This window comes from Sphaeramia orbicularis, chromosome 19, assembly GCF_902148855.1.
Source record: "Sphaeramia orbicularis chromosome 19, fSphaOr1.1, whole genome shotgun sequence".
In the NCBI taxonomy this organism is placed as follows: domain Eukaryota; kingdom Metazoa; phylum Chordata; class Actinopteri; order Kurtiformes; family Apogonidae; genus Sphaeramia; species Sphaeramia orbicularis.
In genome coordinates this window covers 663496-679828 of record NC_043975.1, presented here as the reverse complement: position 1 = coordinate 679828, position 16333 = coordinate 663496, and the positions used below count along the sequence as shown (strand labels likewise).

Sequence of the window (16333 nt, the reverse complement as noted above, 5' to 3'; positions counted from 1 at the left end):
CCTGGGCCTTAAACAGGACAGGTGTGTGTTGCTGGTTCTAGTTCTGGGTCTCAGGTCCACCTGTAGTCCCTGTTCAGGCTGATGGAGCAGAAAACACACACATTCAAACTACAACTGGAACAAACTGGAACAAATCCTCCAATGATCTGTCGTTCTGAGTTTCAGTGTTTGTTCCAATAAAGCTGCACCTGCTTCTCGGAAATGTGCAGGTGAATGTACTGGACTGTGATTGGTCGGACCAGTGTGACGTCATCAGTGCTTCTGCAGATATAAGAGGTGATGTTTGGAGGATGTGAAGCGGGTTCAGGTGGAGTCCAGGTGAGTCCACACAGGTACGTCTGCACACAGGAAACATCACATGACCACCTCTGCCATCTTTTCCTGTCACTTTGGGTTTAATCGCTCGATGCTTTTTTTTTTTTTACAAATTCAACTAAACTTCTAAAACCGATCGAGTCGCTTTTCCACTGACCCTCAAATCACACAAATGGAACTAGTGCAAAAAAATGTGACTAATGGACAAAGACATTTTGCGAAAACTGTTGTTTTTCGATGAAAATCTTTCCGATTGTTAGTGTTTTTTGGGGCGTAGTGGAATTAGTGTAACACACAAAACTGTAATGGAAAGAACTTTTTACACGACTGAAGTCACATGAACAAAAAACAAAAAACAGATGTTGATGGATGTTCCAATGAGAAGAAGAAGAAGAGTTGAACCCAAACGTGTGAGTTTGTGTGGACACTAGGGATGGAAAGACCATCTGATACGTATGGATACGCCCACGTGTTCCATCCCACTGCACCGACAGAGAAGCTGCCAACGAATGAAGAGTTTGGAACGATATCATGAAACTCTGAGCTTTAATGAACATCTACATGATCAGTGAATGAAACCCAGAAAAACACATGATTTTACTGGAAAAAATTCAGAGGATAAAATTGGAATAAATGGTCATACTTGCTGATTTCTTTCATCTTTCTTTATAAATCTGGTAGATTTCAGTCGTCCAGACTCAGTCGTACGTTTGGGTCATTTTTCTCTATTTAACTTTGTTTAACTGACTTTATCACCATTTCCTTTCATCTTATTCTCTCCATTTTGCATTTTTTCAGTGAAATCAGGTCTTTTGCTCTCTTTATTGGACTGGCTGTGTACTTCAGTCATCCTGCTCAGATTCCATTTGAGGGTTCGTCCTCCAAAAACAGAAGCTTTGAACCAGTCTGGGTTCCAGCGTGTTTCTGCAGAACAGTGGAAGGAAAGAGGACGAAGGAGCCGACAACAGGACCAACAGCTGGGTCGGATTTAATTTACAACACATTTGGTTTATATTCACACATTTCAGCTTTCAGCTCTTTCATGTGTACTAATAATGTAAACGCATATATGTGTGTGTGTGTGTGTGTGTGTGTGTGTGTTGTCCACATCTACACACAGGATGTGGAACCCAATCCCACAGCAGCTTCTGTTCTCCTTCATTGATGGTAAATGCAGTTGTTTCCGTGTTGGCGCTGAGTCTGGACAATGCAGACGAACTGGTGTGGTGAACGTTCAGACCTCATTAAAGGACGCTTTCGCAAACAAACATTCACACAACCTGTGTCTGAGACCCAACTGGGTCTGAAAACACAAACGGAACATGGATTCCACTGACTGAACACAAACCTGTGGTGGTCCAGAGGGGCAGCAGCCCCCAAAATATACACTATAAAAAAAAAACAAAAAACAGGCAGCAGCCCCCAAAATATACACTATAAAAAAAAAACAAAAAACAGGCAGCAGCCCCCAAAATATACACTATAAAAAAAAACAAAAACAGGCAGCAGCCCCCAAAATATACACTATAAAAAAAAAAAAAAACAAAAACAGGCAACAGCCCCCAAAATATACACTATAAAAAAAAAAAAAAACAGGCAACAGCCCCCAAAATATACACTATAAAAAAAAAAAAACAGGCAACAGCCCCCAAAATATACACTATAAAAAAAAAAAAAAAACAAAAACAGGCAACAGCCCCAAAAATATACACTATAAAAAAAACAAACAGCCCAAAAAATAGACACTATAAAAAAAACAGACAACAGCTCAAAAAATATACACTATAAAAAAACAGGCAACAGCCCAAAAAATATACACTATAAAAAAAAACAAAAAACAGGCAGCAGCCCCCAAAATATACACTATAAAAAAAAAACAAAAACAAAAACAGGCAACAGCCCCCAAAATATACACTATAAAAAAAAAAAAAACAGGCAACAGCCTCCAAAATATACACTATAAAAAAAAAAAAACAGGCAACAGCCCCCAAAATATACACTATAAAAAAAAACAAAAACAAAAACAGGCAACAGCCCCAAAAATATACACTATAAAAAAAAACAAACAGCCCAAAAAATAGACACTATAAAAAAAACAGACAACAGCTCAAAAAATATACACTATAAAAAAACAGGCAACAGCCCAAAAAATATACACTATAAAAAAACAGGCAACAGCCCCAAAAATATACACTATAAAATAAACAAACAGCCCAAAAAATAGACACTATAAAAAAAAAGAAAGAACAGCTAAAAAAATATGCACTATAAAAAAAAAAACAGGCAAACGCCCAAAAAATATACACTATAAAAAAAAGAAAGAACAGCCCCCCCCCAAAATAATCCATATAAGAAAAAAAAAAGGAACTGAGGGGTCCCTCCAGTCCTCTTTACAGTAGGTCAGGTGGTTTTCCATGGTGCACTTGTACAGGTTTATGATCTGGGCTCAGTGTTGGTGGATCTAATGGAGTTTCCACTGGAAGTTGGTCTCAGTTGTTCCTTCACCACCTGCTGGAGTCGGCTCAGGTGTAGACCTGCTGGAGTTGGCTCAGGTGTAGACCTGCTGGAGTTGGCTCAGGTGTAGACCTGCTGGATCCTGCTCAGGTGTAGACCTGCTGGAGTCGGCTCGGGTGTAGACCTGCTGGAGTCGGCTCAGGTGTAGACCTGGTAGAGTTGGCTCAGGTGTAGACCTGGTAGAGTCGGCTCAGGTGTAGACCTGGTAGAGTTGACTCAGGTGTAGACCTGGTAGAGTTGACTCAGGTGTAGACCTGGTAGAGTTGGCTCAGGTGTAGACCTGCTGGAGTTGGCTCAGGTGTAGACCTGCTGGAGTTGGCTCAGGTGTAGACCTGCTGGATCCTGCTCAGGTGTAGACCTGGTGGAGTTGGCTCAGGTGTAGACCTGCTGGATCCTGCTCAGGTGTAGACCTGGTGGAGTCGGCTCAGGTGTAGACCTGCTGGAATCGGCTCGGGTGTAGACCTGGTAGAGTTGGCTCAGGTGTAGACCTGCTGGAGTCGGCTCAGGTGTAGACCTGCTGGAGTCGGCTCAGGTGTAGACCTGGTAGAGTTGGCTCAGGTGTAGACCTGCTGGAGTTGGCTCAGGTGTAGACCTGCTGGAGTCGGCTCACGTGTAGACCTGGTGGAGTTGGCTCAGGTGTAGACCTGCTGGATCCTGCTCAGGTGTAGACCTGGTGGAGTCGGCTCAGGTGTAGACCTGCTGGAGTCAGCTCGGGTGTAGACCTGGTAGAGTTGGCTCAGGTGTAGACCTGGTGGAGTTGGCTCAGGTGTAGACCTGCTGGAGTCGGCTCAGGTGTAGACCTGGTAGAGTTGACTCAGGTGTAGACCTGGTAGAGTTGGCTCAGGTGTAGACCTGCTGGAGTCGGCTCAGGTGTAGACCTGGTAGAGTTGGCTCAGGTGTAGACCTGGTGGAGTTGGCTCAGGTGTAGACCTGCTGGATCCTGCTCAGGTGTAGACCTGCTGGAGTCGGCTCAGGTGTAGACCTGGTAGAGTTGGCTCAGGTGTAGACCTGGTGGAGTTGGCTCAGGTGTAGACCTGCTGGATCCTGCTCAGGTGTAGACCTGGTGGAGTTGGCTCAGGTGTAGACCTGCTGGATCCTGCTCAGGTGTAGACCTGGTAGAGTTGGCTCAGGTGTAGACCTGCTGGAGTCGGCTCAGGTGTAGACCTGGTAGAGTTGGCTCAGGTGTAGACCTGCTGGAGTCGGCTCAGGTGTAGACCTGCTGGAGTTGGCTCAGGTGTAGACCTGCTGGATCTTGCTCAGGTGTAGACCTGCTGGAGTCGGCTCGGGTGTAGACCTGCTGGAGTCGGCTCAGGTGTAGACCTGCTGGAGTTGGCTCAGGTGTAGACCTGCTGGAGTTGGCTCAGGTGTAGACCTGCTGGATCCTGCTCAGGTGTAGACCTGGTGGAGTTGGCTCAGGTGTAGACCTGCTGGATCCTGCTCAGGTGTAGACCTGGTGGAGTCGGCTCAGGTGTAGACCTGCTGGAGTCGGCTCGGGTGTAGACCTGGTAGAGTTGGCTCAGGTGTAGACCTGCTGGAGTTGGCTCAGGTGTAGACCTGCTGGAGTCGGCTCAGGTGTAGACCTGCTGGAGTCGGCTCACGTGTAGACCTGGTAGAGTCGGCTCAGGTGTAGACCTGGTGGAGTTGGCTCAGGTGTAGACCTGGTGGAGTTGGCTCAGGTGTAGACCTGCTGGATCCTGCTCAGGTGTAGACCTGGTGGAGTCGGCTCAGGTGTAGACCTGCTGGAGTCGGCTCGGGTGTAGACCTGGTAGAGTTGACTCAGGTGTAGACCTGGTAGAGTTGGCTCAGGTGTAGACCTGCTGGAGTCGGCTCAGGTGTAGACCTGGTAGAGTTGGCTCAGGTGTAGACCTGGTGGAGTTGGCTCAGGTGTAGACCTGCTGGATCCTGCTCAGGTGTAGACCTGGTGGAGTCGGCTCACGTGTAGACCTGGTAGAGTTGGCTCAGGTGTAGACCTGCTGGAGTCGGCTCAGGTGTAGACCTGGTGGAGTTGGCTCAGGTGTAGACCTGGTGGAGTTGGCTCAGGTGTAGACCTGGTAGAGTTGGCTCAGGTGTAGACCTGCTGGAGTCGGCTCAGGTGTAGACCTGCTGGAGTTGGCTCAGGTGTAGACCTGCTGGAGTCGGCTCAGGTGTAGACCTGGTAGAGTTGGCTCAGGTGTAGACCTGGTGGAGTTGGCTCAGGTGTAGACCTGCTGGATCCTGCTCAGGTGTAGACCTGCTGGAGTCGGCTCACGTGTAGACCTGGTAGAGTTGGCTCAGGTGTAGACCTGCTGGAGTCGGCTCAGGTGTAGACCTGGTGGAGTTGGCTCAGGTGTAGACCTGGTGGAGTTGGCTCAGGTGTAGACCTGGTAGAGTTGGCTCAGGTGTAGACCTGCTGGAGTCGGCTCAGGTGTAGACCTGCTGGAGTTGGCTCAGGTGTAGACCTGCTGGAGTCGGCTCAGGTGTAGACCTGCTGGAGTTGGCTCAGGTGTAGACCTGCTGGATCCTGCTCAGGTGTAGACCTGCTGGAGTCGGCTCGGGTGTAGACCTGCTGGAGTCGGCTCAGGTGTAGACCTGGTAGAGTTGGCTCAGGTGTAGACCTGGTAGAGTCGGCTCAGGTGTAGACCTGGTAGAGTTGACTCAGGTGTAGACCTGGTAGAGTTGGCTCAGGTGTAGACCTGCTGGAGTTGGCTCAGGTGTAGACCTGCTGGATCCTGCTCAGGTGTAGACCTGGTGGAGTTGGCTCAGGTGTAGACCTGGTAGAGTTGACTCAGGTGTAGACCTGGTAGAGTTGGCTCAGGTGTAGACCTGCTGGAGTCGGCTCAGGTGTAGACCTGGTAGAGTTGGCTCAGGTGTAGACCTGCTGGAGTCGGCTCAGGTGTAGACCTGGTAGAGTTGGCTCTGGTGTAGACCTGGTGGAGTTGGCTCAGGTGTAGACCTGCTGGATCCTGCTCAGGTGTAGACCTGGTGGAGTCGGCTCACGTGTAGACCTGGTAGAGTTGGCTCAGGTGTAGACCTGCTGGAGTCGGCTCAGGTGTAGACCTGGTGGAGTTGGCTCAGGTGTAGACCTGCTGGAGTTGGCTCAGGTGTAGACCTGGTGGAGTTGGCTCAGGTGTAGACCTGCTGGATCCTGCTCAGGTGTAGACCTGGTGGAGTCGGCTCACGTGTAGACCTGGTAGAGTTGGCTCAGGTGTAGACCTGCTGGAGTTGGCTCAGGTGTAGACCTGCTGGAGTTGGCTCAGGTGTAGACCTGGTGGAGTTGGCTCAGGTGTAGACCTGCTGGATCCTGCTCAGGTGTAGACCTGGTGGAGTCGGCTCAGGTGTAGACCTGCTGGAGTCGGCTCGGGTGTAGACCTGCTGGATCCTGCTCAGGTGTAGACCTGGTGGAGTCGGCTCACGTGTAGACCTGGTGGAGTTGGCTCAGGTGTAGACCTGGTGGAGTTGGCTCAGGTGTAGACCTGCTGGATCCTGCTCAGGTGTAGACCTGGTGGAGTCGGCTCAGGTGTAGACCTGCTGGAGTCGGCTCGGGTGTAGACCTGCTGGGGTCGACTCGGGTGTAGACCTGGTAGAGTTGACTCAGGTGTAGACCTGGTAGAGTTGGCTCAGGTGTAGACCTGCTGGAGTCGGCTCAGGTGTAGACCTGGTAGAGTTGGCTCAGGTGTAGACCTGGTGGAGTTGGCTCAGGTGTAGACCTGCTGGATCCTGCTCAGGTGTAGACCTGGTGGAGTCGGCTCACGTGTAGACCTGGTAGAGTTGGCTCAGGTGTAGACCTGCTGGAGTCGGCTCAGGTGTAGACCTGGTGGAGTTGGCTCAGGTGTAGACCTGCTGGAGTTGGCTCAGGTGTAGACCTGGTGGAGTTGGCTCAGGTGTAGACCTGCTGGATCCTGCTCAGGTGTAGACCTGGTGGAGTCGGCTCACGTGTAGACCTGGTAGAGTTGGCTCAGGTGTAGACCTGCTGGAGTTGGCTCAGGTGTAGACCTGCTGGAGTTGGCTCAGGTGTAGACCTGGTGGAGTTGGCTCAGGTGTAGACCTGCTGGATCCTGCTCAGGTGTAGACCTGGTGGAGTCGGCTCAGGTGTAGACCTGCTGGAGTCGGCTCGGGTGTAGACCTGCTGGAGTCGACTCGGGTGTAGACCTGGTAGAGTTGACTCAGGTGTAGACCTGGTAGAGTTGACTCAGGTGTAGACCAGGTAGAGTTGGCTCAGGTATAGACCTGCTGGAGTCGGCTCAGGTGTAGACCTGGTAGAGTTGGCTCAGGTGTAGACCTGGTGGAGTTGGCTCAGGTGTAGACCTGCTGGAGTCGGCTCACGTGTAGACCTGGTAGAGTCGGCTCAGGTGTAGACCTGGTGGAGTTGGCTCAGGTGTAGACCTGGTGGAGTTGGCTCAGGTGTAGACCTGGTGGAGTTGGCTCAGGTGTAGACCTGCTGGATCCTGCTCAGGTGTAGACCTGCTGGAGTCGGCTCAGGTGTAGACCTGCTGGAGTCGGCTTGGGTGTAGACCTGCTGGGGTCGACTCGGGTGTAGACCTGGTAGAGTTGACTCAGGTGTAGACCTGGTAGAGTTGGCTCAGGTGTAGACCTGGTGGAGTCGGCTCAGGTGTAGACCTGCTGGAGTCGGCTCGGGTGTAGACCTGCTGGGGTCGACTCGGGTGTAGACCTGGTAGAGTTGACTCAGGTGTAGACCTGGTAGAGTTGGCTCAGGTGTAGACCTGCTGGAGTCGGCTCAGGTGTAGACCTGGTAGAGTTGGCTCAGGTGTAGACCTGGTGGAGTTGGCTCAGGTGTAGACCTGCTGGATCCTGCTCAGGTGTAGACCTGGTAGAGTTGGCTCAGGTGTAGACCTGGTAGAGTCGGCTCAGGTATAGACCTGGTAGAGTCGGCTCAGGTGTAGACCTGCTGGAGTCGGCTCAGGTGTAGACCTGGTAGAGTTGGCTCAGGTGTAGACCTGGTGGAGTTGGCTCAGGTATAGACCTGCTGGATCCTGCTCAGGTGTAGACCTGGTGGAGTCGGCTCACGTGTAGACCTGGTGGAGTTGGCTCAGGTGTAGACCTGGTGGAGTTGGCTCAGGTGTAGACCTGCTGGATCCTGCTCAGGTGTAGACCCGGTGGAGTCGGCTCAGGCGTAGACCTGCTGGAGTCGGCTTGGGTGTAGACCTGCTGGGGTCGACTCGGGTGTAGACCTGGTAGAGTTGACTCAGGTGTAGACCTGGTAGAGTTGGCTCAGGTGTAGACCTGCTGGAGTCGGCTCAGGTGTAGACCTGGCAGAGTTGGCTCAGGTTTAGACCTGGTGGAGTTGGCTCAGGTGTAGACCTGCTGGATCCTGCTCAGGTGTAGACCTGGTGGAGTCGGCTCAGGTGTAGACCTGGTAGAGTTGGCTCAGGTGTAGACCTGCTGGAGTCGGCTCAGGTGTAGACCTGGTGGAGTTGGCTCAGGTGTAGACCTGCTGGAGTTGGCTCAGGTGTAGACCTGGTGGAGTTGGCTCAGGTGTAGACCTGCTGGATCCTGCTCAGGTGTAGACCTGGTGGAGTCGGCTCACGTGTAGACCTGGTAGAGTTGGCTCAGGTGTAGACCTGCTGGAGTTGGCTCAGGTGTAGACCTGCTGGAGTTGGCTCAGGTGTAGACCTGCTGGAGTTGGCTCAGGTGTAGACCTGGTGGAGTTGGCTCAGGTGTAGACCTGCTGGATCCTGTTCAGGTGTAGACCTGGTGGAGTCGGCTCAGGTGTAGACCTGCTGGAGTCGGCTCGGGTGTAGACCTGGTAGAGTTGACTCAGGTGTAGACCTGGTAGAGTTGACTCAGGTGTAGACCTGGTAGAGTTGGCTCAGGTGTAGACCTGCTGGAGTCGGCTCAGGTGTAGACCTGGTAGAGTTGGCTCAGGTGTAGACCTGGTGGAGTTGGCTCAGGTGTAGACCTGCTGGAGTCGGCTCACGTGTAGACCTGGTAGAGTCGGCTCAGGTGTAGACCTGGTGGAGTTGGCTCAGGTGTAGACCTGGTGGAGTTGGCTCAGGTGTAGACCTGGTGGAGTTGGCTCAGGTGTAGACCTGCTGGATCCTGCTCAGGTGTAGACCTGGTGGAGTCGGCTCAGGTGTAGACCTGCTGGAGTCGGCTCGGGTGTAGACCTGCTGGGGTCGACTCGGGTGTAGACCTGGTAGAGTTGACTCAGGTGTAGACCTGGTAGAGTTGGCTCAGGTGTAGACCTGCTGGAGTCGGCTCAGGTGTAGACCTGGTAGAGTTGGCTCAGGTGTAGACCTGGTAGAGTCGGCTCAGGTATAGACCTGGTAGAGTCGGCTCAGGTGTAGACCTGGTAGAGTTGGCTCAGGTGTAGACCTGGTAGAGTCGGCTCAGGTATAGACCTGGTAGAGTCGGCTCAGGTGTAGACCTGGTAGAGTCGGCTCATGTGTAGACCTGGTAGAGTCGGCTCAGGTATAGACCTGGTAGAGTCGGCTCAGGTGTAGACCTGCTGGAGTCGGCTCAGGTGTAGACCTGGTAGAGTTGGCTCAGGTGTAGACCTGGTGGAGTTGGCTCAGGTGTAGACCTGCTGGATCCTGCTCAGGTGTAGACCTGGTGGAGTCGGCTCACGTGTAGACCTGGTAGAGTCGGCTCAGGTATAGACCTGGTAGAGTCGGCTCAGGTGTAGACCTGCTGGAGTCGGCTCAGGTGTAGACCTGGTAGAGTTGGCTCAGGTGTAGACCTGGTGGAGTTGGCTCAGGTGTAGACCTGCTGGATCCTGCTCAGGTGTAGACCTGGTGGAGTCGGCTCACGTGTAGACCTGGTGGAGTTGGCTCAGGTGTAGACCTGGTGGAGTTGGCTCAGGTGTAGACCTGCTGGATCCTGCTCAGGTGTAGACCTGGTGGAGTCGGCTCAGGTGTAGACCTGCTGGAGTCGGCTCGGGTGTAGACCTGCTGCGGTCGACTCGGGTGTAGACCTGGTAGAGTTGACTCAGGTGTAGACCTGGTAGAGTTGGCTCAGGTGTAGACCTGCTGGAGTCGGCTCAGGTGTAGACCTGGTAGAGTTGGCTCAGGTGTAGACCTGGTAGAGTCGGCTCAGGTATAGACCTGGTAGAGTCGGCTCAGTTGTAGACCTGGTAGAGTCGGCTCAGGTGTAGACCTGGTAGAGTCGGCTCAGGTATAGACCTGGTAGAGTCGGCTCAGGTGTAGACCTGGTAGAGTCGGCTCAGGTGTAGACCTGGTAGAGTCGGCTCAGGTATAGACCTGGTAGAGTCGGCTCAGGTGTAGACCTGGTAGAGTCGGCTCAGGTGTAGACCTGGTGGAGTCGACTCAGGTGTAGACCTGGTAGGGTCGGCTCAGGTGTAGACTCCATAGAACTCCACCCACTCTACTCCAGTCCACTGATGTGGAAGGGGAAGTGCTCAGACTGTTTGGATCTGCCGAAGTCCAGGACCATGTCCTTGGTTGTGGGTGTGTTCAGGTCCAGGACTGGTCCTTATCCTTCATCAGTCCAGTGACGGTGGTGCTGCTGGTGTGGATGAGGAACAGAACAGTGCAGACATATTCTGCACTCACACAGTCCAGTATCAGATGGTCCAGTCCACTTGTCATGCCTTTACCTTCAGATGGAACAGGTTTAGAACTCAAGTCTAAACTCTTCTTTCAGAAACTGTTTAGATGCAAAAACCTGTTTAATCCCATTTGGAAAATGTCATGTTTGAGTGTTCTGTTTTCTCTGATTTGAGCTCCACTGGAGAACTGTGGTCACAGCAGGTGGAATCTTCTAGATAGAATGAAGTTTACAAATGTGGGACGTTCTTCAAATCCACATAAGGCAGTCATATGTTGAATAAAATGCTTAAAAATGATCACCTTTGATGACAGTTTGTCAGGCAGACAGACATGTTTCAGTCCTGTGGGGTACACTGAGGGTGAGCTGTGAAAATACTAGTAAACCTCAGAATATTACTCTGATAGTTTCCCCTCTGTGTCAGGATACACCATGTAACATTTCAGACTTCTCTGACCATCTATGCAGTTTCAGGTCCTTAAAATATGCAATTATAACAGTTGTTAAAGTAGTTTTAAATCCTGATAAATTGGAAGGTAGCGCCCCCTTGGTTCTATGTATGTTTTGCTGTAATACCAAAAGAAATCACCTCGTCTGCAAAACTAATCTGCCCACGGGTACAAATAAAGTAACCTCAAACCTTGAACCTTTGTGGTGCAAGATATTTACAAACTATAAGTTCATTAATTCAAATAATAATAATGTTATTGTTGTAATTATTCTTGATTGTTCTTTTAACTTAGTTGTTACCTGTTCTGTTTTAGTCGTACTCCTGTGTTTTGTTTGGTCCTCCACCCTCTTCTTCATTGGTTGATGTCCGGTCTTTGTATATCTCCAGGGGTACCCCAGTATAAAGGCGGGTTCCTCCCCTTCCTTGTCCTTTTTCAAATGTCTCGTAATGGGAAGAAGTAGCTTATCCGTTGTTATCCATTGTCATCATGTATTATTCAGTGATTGTTTCTTTTTGGCATCTAATTGTATCTATATTGTTGTCTACATAGTAATCGAGTAGACAGAGTATCGGCACTAATTGATTATACATGCGTTTGACGGGTAAATGAAGTGCATGTGTCAGATCATGCTAACATCTGTCTGTTTCATTCTAGTTTGGGGCTGGACCACAGTCAGAACTAACTGTGTTTTAATTTGTATATTGTCAGAATAAATGTAGTGTGAGTTCTATTTCCTCGTCCAATCACAACACTGTGTCCTGTAGGTCCATTCTACATCACACCAGGAAGAAACACAACACAGAGACCATACCACCGGTCACACAATTATATCATTTCACCAGAAGCTGTTCCCAAAAAAGGGTTTTTTTTTGGCCCCTGAAGCCAAACGGCCCCGAGTTGGAGGTGGAAGTTATCAACATGTGACGGCCCAATGTATGAGATACCAGGAAAGAAGAGTGAAAAACAGGTAGAAAAAACATCCTGAGTGCTGGACCTGGCTCCCAGCCTATAAGGGACGGTTCTAGAACCACCAGTAAACCTGCACCACCACAATCCAGGGCTGGGTGTTACTGAGTTTACCCTGCAGCTTCTTACTGGAAGAACACATTCATTTACTGTAAATAACTTTGTAACAATGAAAACCAACTGGTCTGATCTACATTCTGACCCCATGAAAACAGGAAGAAGATTTCCAACACAGATAATACAACCTCATGTGTGTTCTGCGTAAACCAGTGGATCGGACAGTTCCAGGTCAGTGATGAATGTTTACAGAATTAGAAAAGCCGACTGTGCACCACTGCAGCTCATGACAGGAACTGAATGTGGTCCACAGAGAGCTGCTAAAGACCCAAAAACCATCCAGTCCACCTCCAATATATGCATCTGAAATCCAGACATTTGAAGATTCAATATGAAGGGGATGAAGAGAACGGAAAAGGGACTAAAGCTGCCAGTCCTCATCCCAGTTTGGGGACAGATCCATCGTCAAGACTAGATTTTGACGACTTCTAAATGGTTAACGCGGTGAACGATGAAACAAACTGAAGCGACATCCAGAGTGGATGAAGTTTGTCCGGTGACCTCAGGGGACGCCACGAGTCCATAAATGGTCTTTACTGTGAGGGGACAGACAGCTGAGACGGCATCAGATGTCCACAGTACAAGTCCACATGGAAACCCTAGGATGAATATCCCAGTTTAAAGAAAGAACAACATGTTCTTTGATCCGTTTGTTGGTGATATTGATCAGTAAAGTCACATCTGATCAGTTTCATATCGGTACGATGTCAGATTAGATCAGATCAGATTCTTCTCAGAAATGTCCAGGTGAATGTACTGGATTCTGATTGGTCGGACCAGTGTGACATCAGCAGTGCTTCTGCAGATATAAGTGGTGATGTTTGGAGGTTGTGAAGCGTCTTCAGGTGGAGTCCAGGTGAGTCCACACAGGTACGTCTGCACACAGGAAACATCACATGATCACATCTGCCATCTTTTCCTGTCAGTTTGGTTTGAATCGGTCGATGCTTTTTCCAAACTCAGCTAAACTTCTAAAACTGATCAGTGATGTTTGTGAACATTTCATTTGTCCTAATGTCCAGACTGTGTTGGTGTTGGACTGTGTCAGATTCTAGAACTCACTAATGTCATATTTACAGGTTCAGCTCTGATTCAAAGTCTGGACATTATATGATGTGAACATTTAGTTCCACTAGTCGACCAACTCAACCATGTCTGTGTGGACAAGAGTTTCATCTACAGGCAACATCTAGAAACTACAGTGAATTAGAGTTAAAGACAAAATCAACCTGGACTGAACCATGAATGACTAATGATGAACATGAATTCAGGACTGTGAACCTCAGAGCTGAATGTCATTCACATCACCAGCTGGTTCCTGTTGGTTCTCCACATGAGTTGACTGGATTTCTAAATGTGTTTTTGTGTTTTCAGAGCATCGCACACGTCGGGATTTGCATCAGAAATCTGACAATGAAGGTAGGTTTGAGAGTCCCAGTTTCACAGATCCTACAGTTCTTTGACTCTTTATCAGTGAGTGACATGATGAATAGTTGGACTTTGGACGGGCCTTTGAAACATCTAAATGGGTTTCCAAACAGCACTGAGGTGGCTGCAGGTTTAGGATTCATCCAGGTCTGAACTGAACTGTTCCAATCATCCCCACACCAAGTCTGACTTTGACTTTTGAAGTGTTCATGATCCATATGGAAGAAAACAACAGATCAGGAACCTGTACGTCTGATACGTCTGTGTGTTTCTGTGCTGTCTGTCCTGGTAGGACCACACATCTCCAACAACAAATGTTTTATGTAAAAAATCTGCAGCTCCTCTGTTCACTTGTTTTTGTTCCTGGTTCAGTCCAACAGAACAGTAGAAGAAAGTTCTAGTCAGTGGATGTGAGTCCAGTTCTATGACTGTGTGTGGACTGTGGTCTCATTGGTCACTGTGGAAAACCACAGGTTCTCCTCCACTTTAATGGAAGAACATGTCTGTTCCAGCTGGTTCCAGTGGTCTTCATCCTCCTGGCCCCAGTGTTGACCTGCTGCAAAGACCTGGTCCAACCAGTGGACTGCAGTGACATCCATCAGCAGGACAAAAGTCTGAACAGTGGAGTGTACACCATCTACCCCCTGGGGGAAAGATCTGCTGTCCAGGTGATTTAGAAGATTGAATGAACTCAGGTTGACAGTCAGGTCTTCATCAAATGACACAGCATCTTAAAGAACATGTGCGACTTGTGCTGGTTATCTGTGTTCCTATTGGTCCAGAACCACATCACAGAGGTTTTTACACTTTGTCATGTCGTCTTGTACGACTTCCAGTCAGATGGAGGACTGAGTTCAAAGACGGTCCCTCATGTGAAGATGCTTCTGCCTAGACCAGTCCAAGTAGAGCAGTAGTTGTATGAGCAGTAGCAGTAGTCATCCTCCAGGTCGGAGAAGGTGTGGATGGAGTTGGAAGTGCAGGAGGACATCTGTTAATGAATGTGTTTGTGTGCAGGTTTACTGTGACATGGACACAGATGGAGGAGGGTGGACGGTGAGTATTTGACCTGCAGTTGGACACCAGCTGACATGTTATCAGTTGAGTTAAGTCCATGTGGTTCCTCCAGGTGTTCCAGAGGAGGATGGATGGAACTGTCAACTTCTACAGGCCCTGGGATCAGTACAAGATAGGATTTGGTGACGCTGCTGGAGAGCACTGGCTGGGTGAGATCAAACTAAAGTGTCATGTGACTTCATCAAACTCACTGATGTCAAACTGTTCAAACTTGTTCTGATTCACAACCAGGACTGACAGCAGAGTTTCAGACTCCTCAAAATGCTGATTTCATTGAGCGTAAACCTCAAATTGTGTTTTCAGGTCTCGACGTCCTCCACTACCTGACACGACGACAAACACATCAGCTGTTGGTTGAAATGGAAGACTTTACGAGACAGAAAGTGTCGGCTGGTTACTCCCAGTTCTCTGTTGGTAGTGAATGTCATGGATATAAACTCAGCGTGTCTGGATTCACTAACGGAGGAGCAGGTGAGGTAGTCGACATCAGGTCCTTGATGATGGCTGAACTCATCTGGACCACAGCTGGTCCCATCAGTCCAGCTGAAAATACACAGCACATCGATCAAACTTCAGATGATATTTACAGGAAATGTAAATACACTTTATACTTGTGTTTCGACAGGAGATTCTCTGAGTCCCCACAATGGAAATAAGTTCTCCACTTTTGACAAAGACCAGGATGTTTGGCACAAAAACTGTGCCAAAAGCTTCCTCGGAGCATTTTGGTATGGGGCGTGTCACCGTGCGAACCCCAATGGGGTTTATCGCTGGGGGGCTGATGGTAGTATCCATGCTGCTGGAGTGGACTGGTATCATTGGAAAGGTTATGACTACTCCCTGAAGGCCATCAGTATGAAGATCCGTCCTGTGCTGTAGACAACCAGGATGATTTCACAGCAGACATCAGCAGTTTCTTTCTCTGTAATGTCAGTTTGTTTTTAGACTTGGCTCAGGTTCAGTCTCCAAACACTACGTGGAACTGACTTTTAAACCATGATAACATTTACAGTAGTTCATCTACTTTGGATTCAGTGACTTCATCTGTGTTGTTTCATGTCTTTGTCTTGTCAGGAAAATGGGTTCTTTAATCTGTCAAAACAAACAGATGCATAGAGTCTGATTAAATGTTCAAATGAAACTATTTCCTTGTGATTGTGTCTGAGTGTGAGTGTGTGTTCATGAGCAGCTGCTGGTGTAAAGTCTGGATCAAACAGCTGTTGTTGTAGAGGAATGATCAGACAGGAGGAGCTTCCATCAAATGACGTGTGGTTGACTGTAACTCTGCTGTAATGACTATGTTCCACCACTAGATGTCTGTGCTGTGTCAGATCCATCAGACTGATCCAAAGCACACATGAAACCTCAGACTGTAACTTAATCTTTGAATCTTTATCTTTTGTGCGATGACAATAAACTCTGAACATGAGGACGATGTGTTCTGATGTGTTTCTGTCTTGAAGAACAGATAAAGAACAGACCTGAGATCAGTCATTTCTATGCCATTTGTACCTTTAGCGAACAGTTAAAAGGTCGTTCTGTCAGCGTAACTCTGTTCTTTTACCACAGCTCTAAAAACACACCAGATTAGCGCATCAGTGATGATACATACCGACGAAATTAAAGGTTACAAAGTAGATCCGCCCGTCCTCAAATACTTGTGTTGGCAGCAACTTATTTTGATCATTTTACAGTGTCAGACGGTAACGTTAGCTAATAACTGCTCAGATGCTAATATTAGCCATTACTGTTGATTTACTTTGATATACTGTATAATGCGATATCCATCCTGATGGGACCGTAAACTCACCTTCACTTTAATCAGCTTTATTTTCATTTCTGGTTTGTTGCATGTCAAAACCATCGTCACATGGCAGCCATTTTCTTGTGATGTTATGTTTACAGTGTTATCAATAGGATAACATCATAAAAGTGTGTTAAAGTTGCATCAACACAGAAAGTCT

At 48.7% G+C, this 16333-nt stretch overlaps 1 protein-coding gene across 3 annotated transcripts; it reads left to right on the top strand.

The window, feature by feature from the left end:
- Positions 1-12610: 12610 nt before the first annotated feature.
- Positions 12611-15801, top strand: LOC115439224 (microfibril-associated glycoprotein 4-like). 3 transcript variants are annotated; one of them, XM_030163019.1, is made up of 7 exons: positions 12611-12723; positions 13242-13286; positions 13769-13963; positions 14310-14348; positions 14422-14518; positions 14673-14840; positions 14995-15801. In XM_030163019.1, exons 1-7 carry the CDS (start codon positions 12685-12687, stop codon positions 15246-15248), a joined length of 837 nt encoding a protein of 278 aa, XP_030018879.1. In that variant the 5' UTR covers positions 12611-12684; the 3' UTR covers positions 15249-15801. The 3 variants fall into 3 exon arrangements, with proteins under 3 accessions (XP_030018879.1, XP_030018880.1, XP_030018881.1); XM_030163020.1 differs by having other exon boundaries at positions 12624-12723; positions 13808-13963; XM_030163021.1 differs by having other exon boundaries at positions 12629-12737; positions 13808-13963.
- Positions 15802-16333: the final 532 nt, after the last annotated feature.

Coding starts and splice junctions, on each gene's coding strand:
- LOC115439224 (XM_030163019.1), top strand. CDS start 12,685: ATGTTTGGAGGTTGTGAAGCGTCTTCAGGTGGAGTCCAG. Junction 14,349..14,421: donor CAGATGGAGGAGGGTGGACG/GTGAGTATTTGA, acceptor TGGTTCCTCCAG/GTGTTCCAGAGGAGGATGGA. Junction 14,841..14,994: donor ATTCACTAACGGAGGAGCAG/GTGAGGTAGTCG, acceptor GTGTTTCGACAG/GAGATTCTCTGAGTCCCCAC.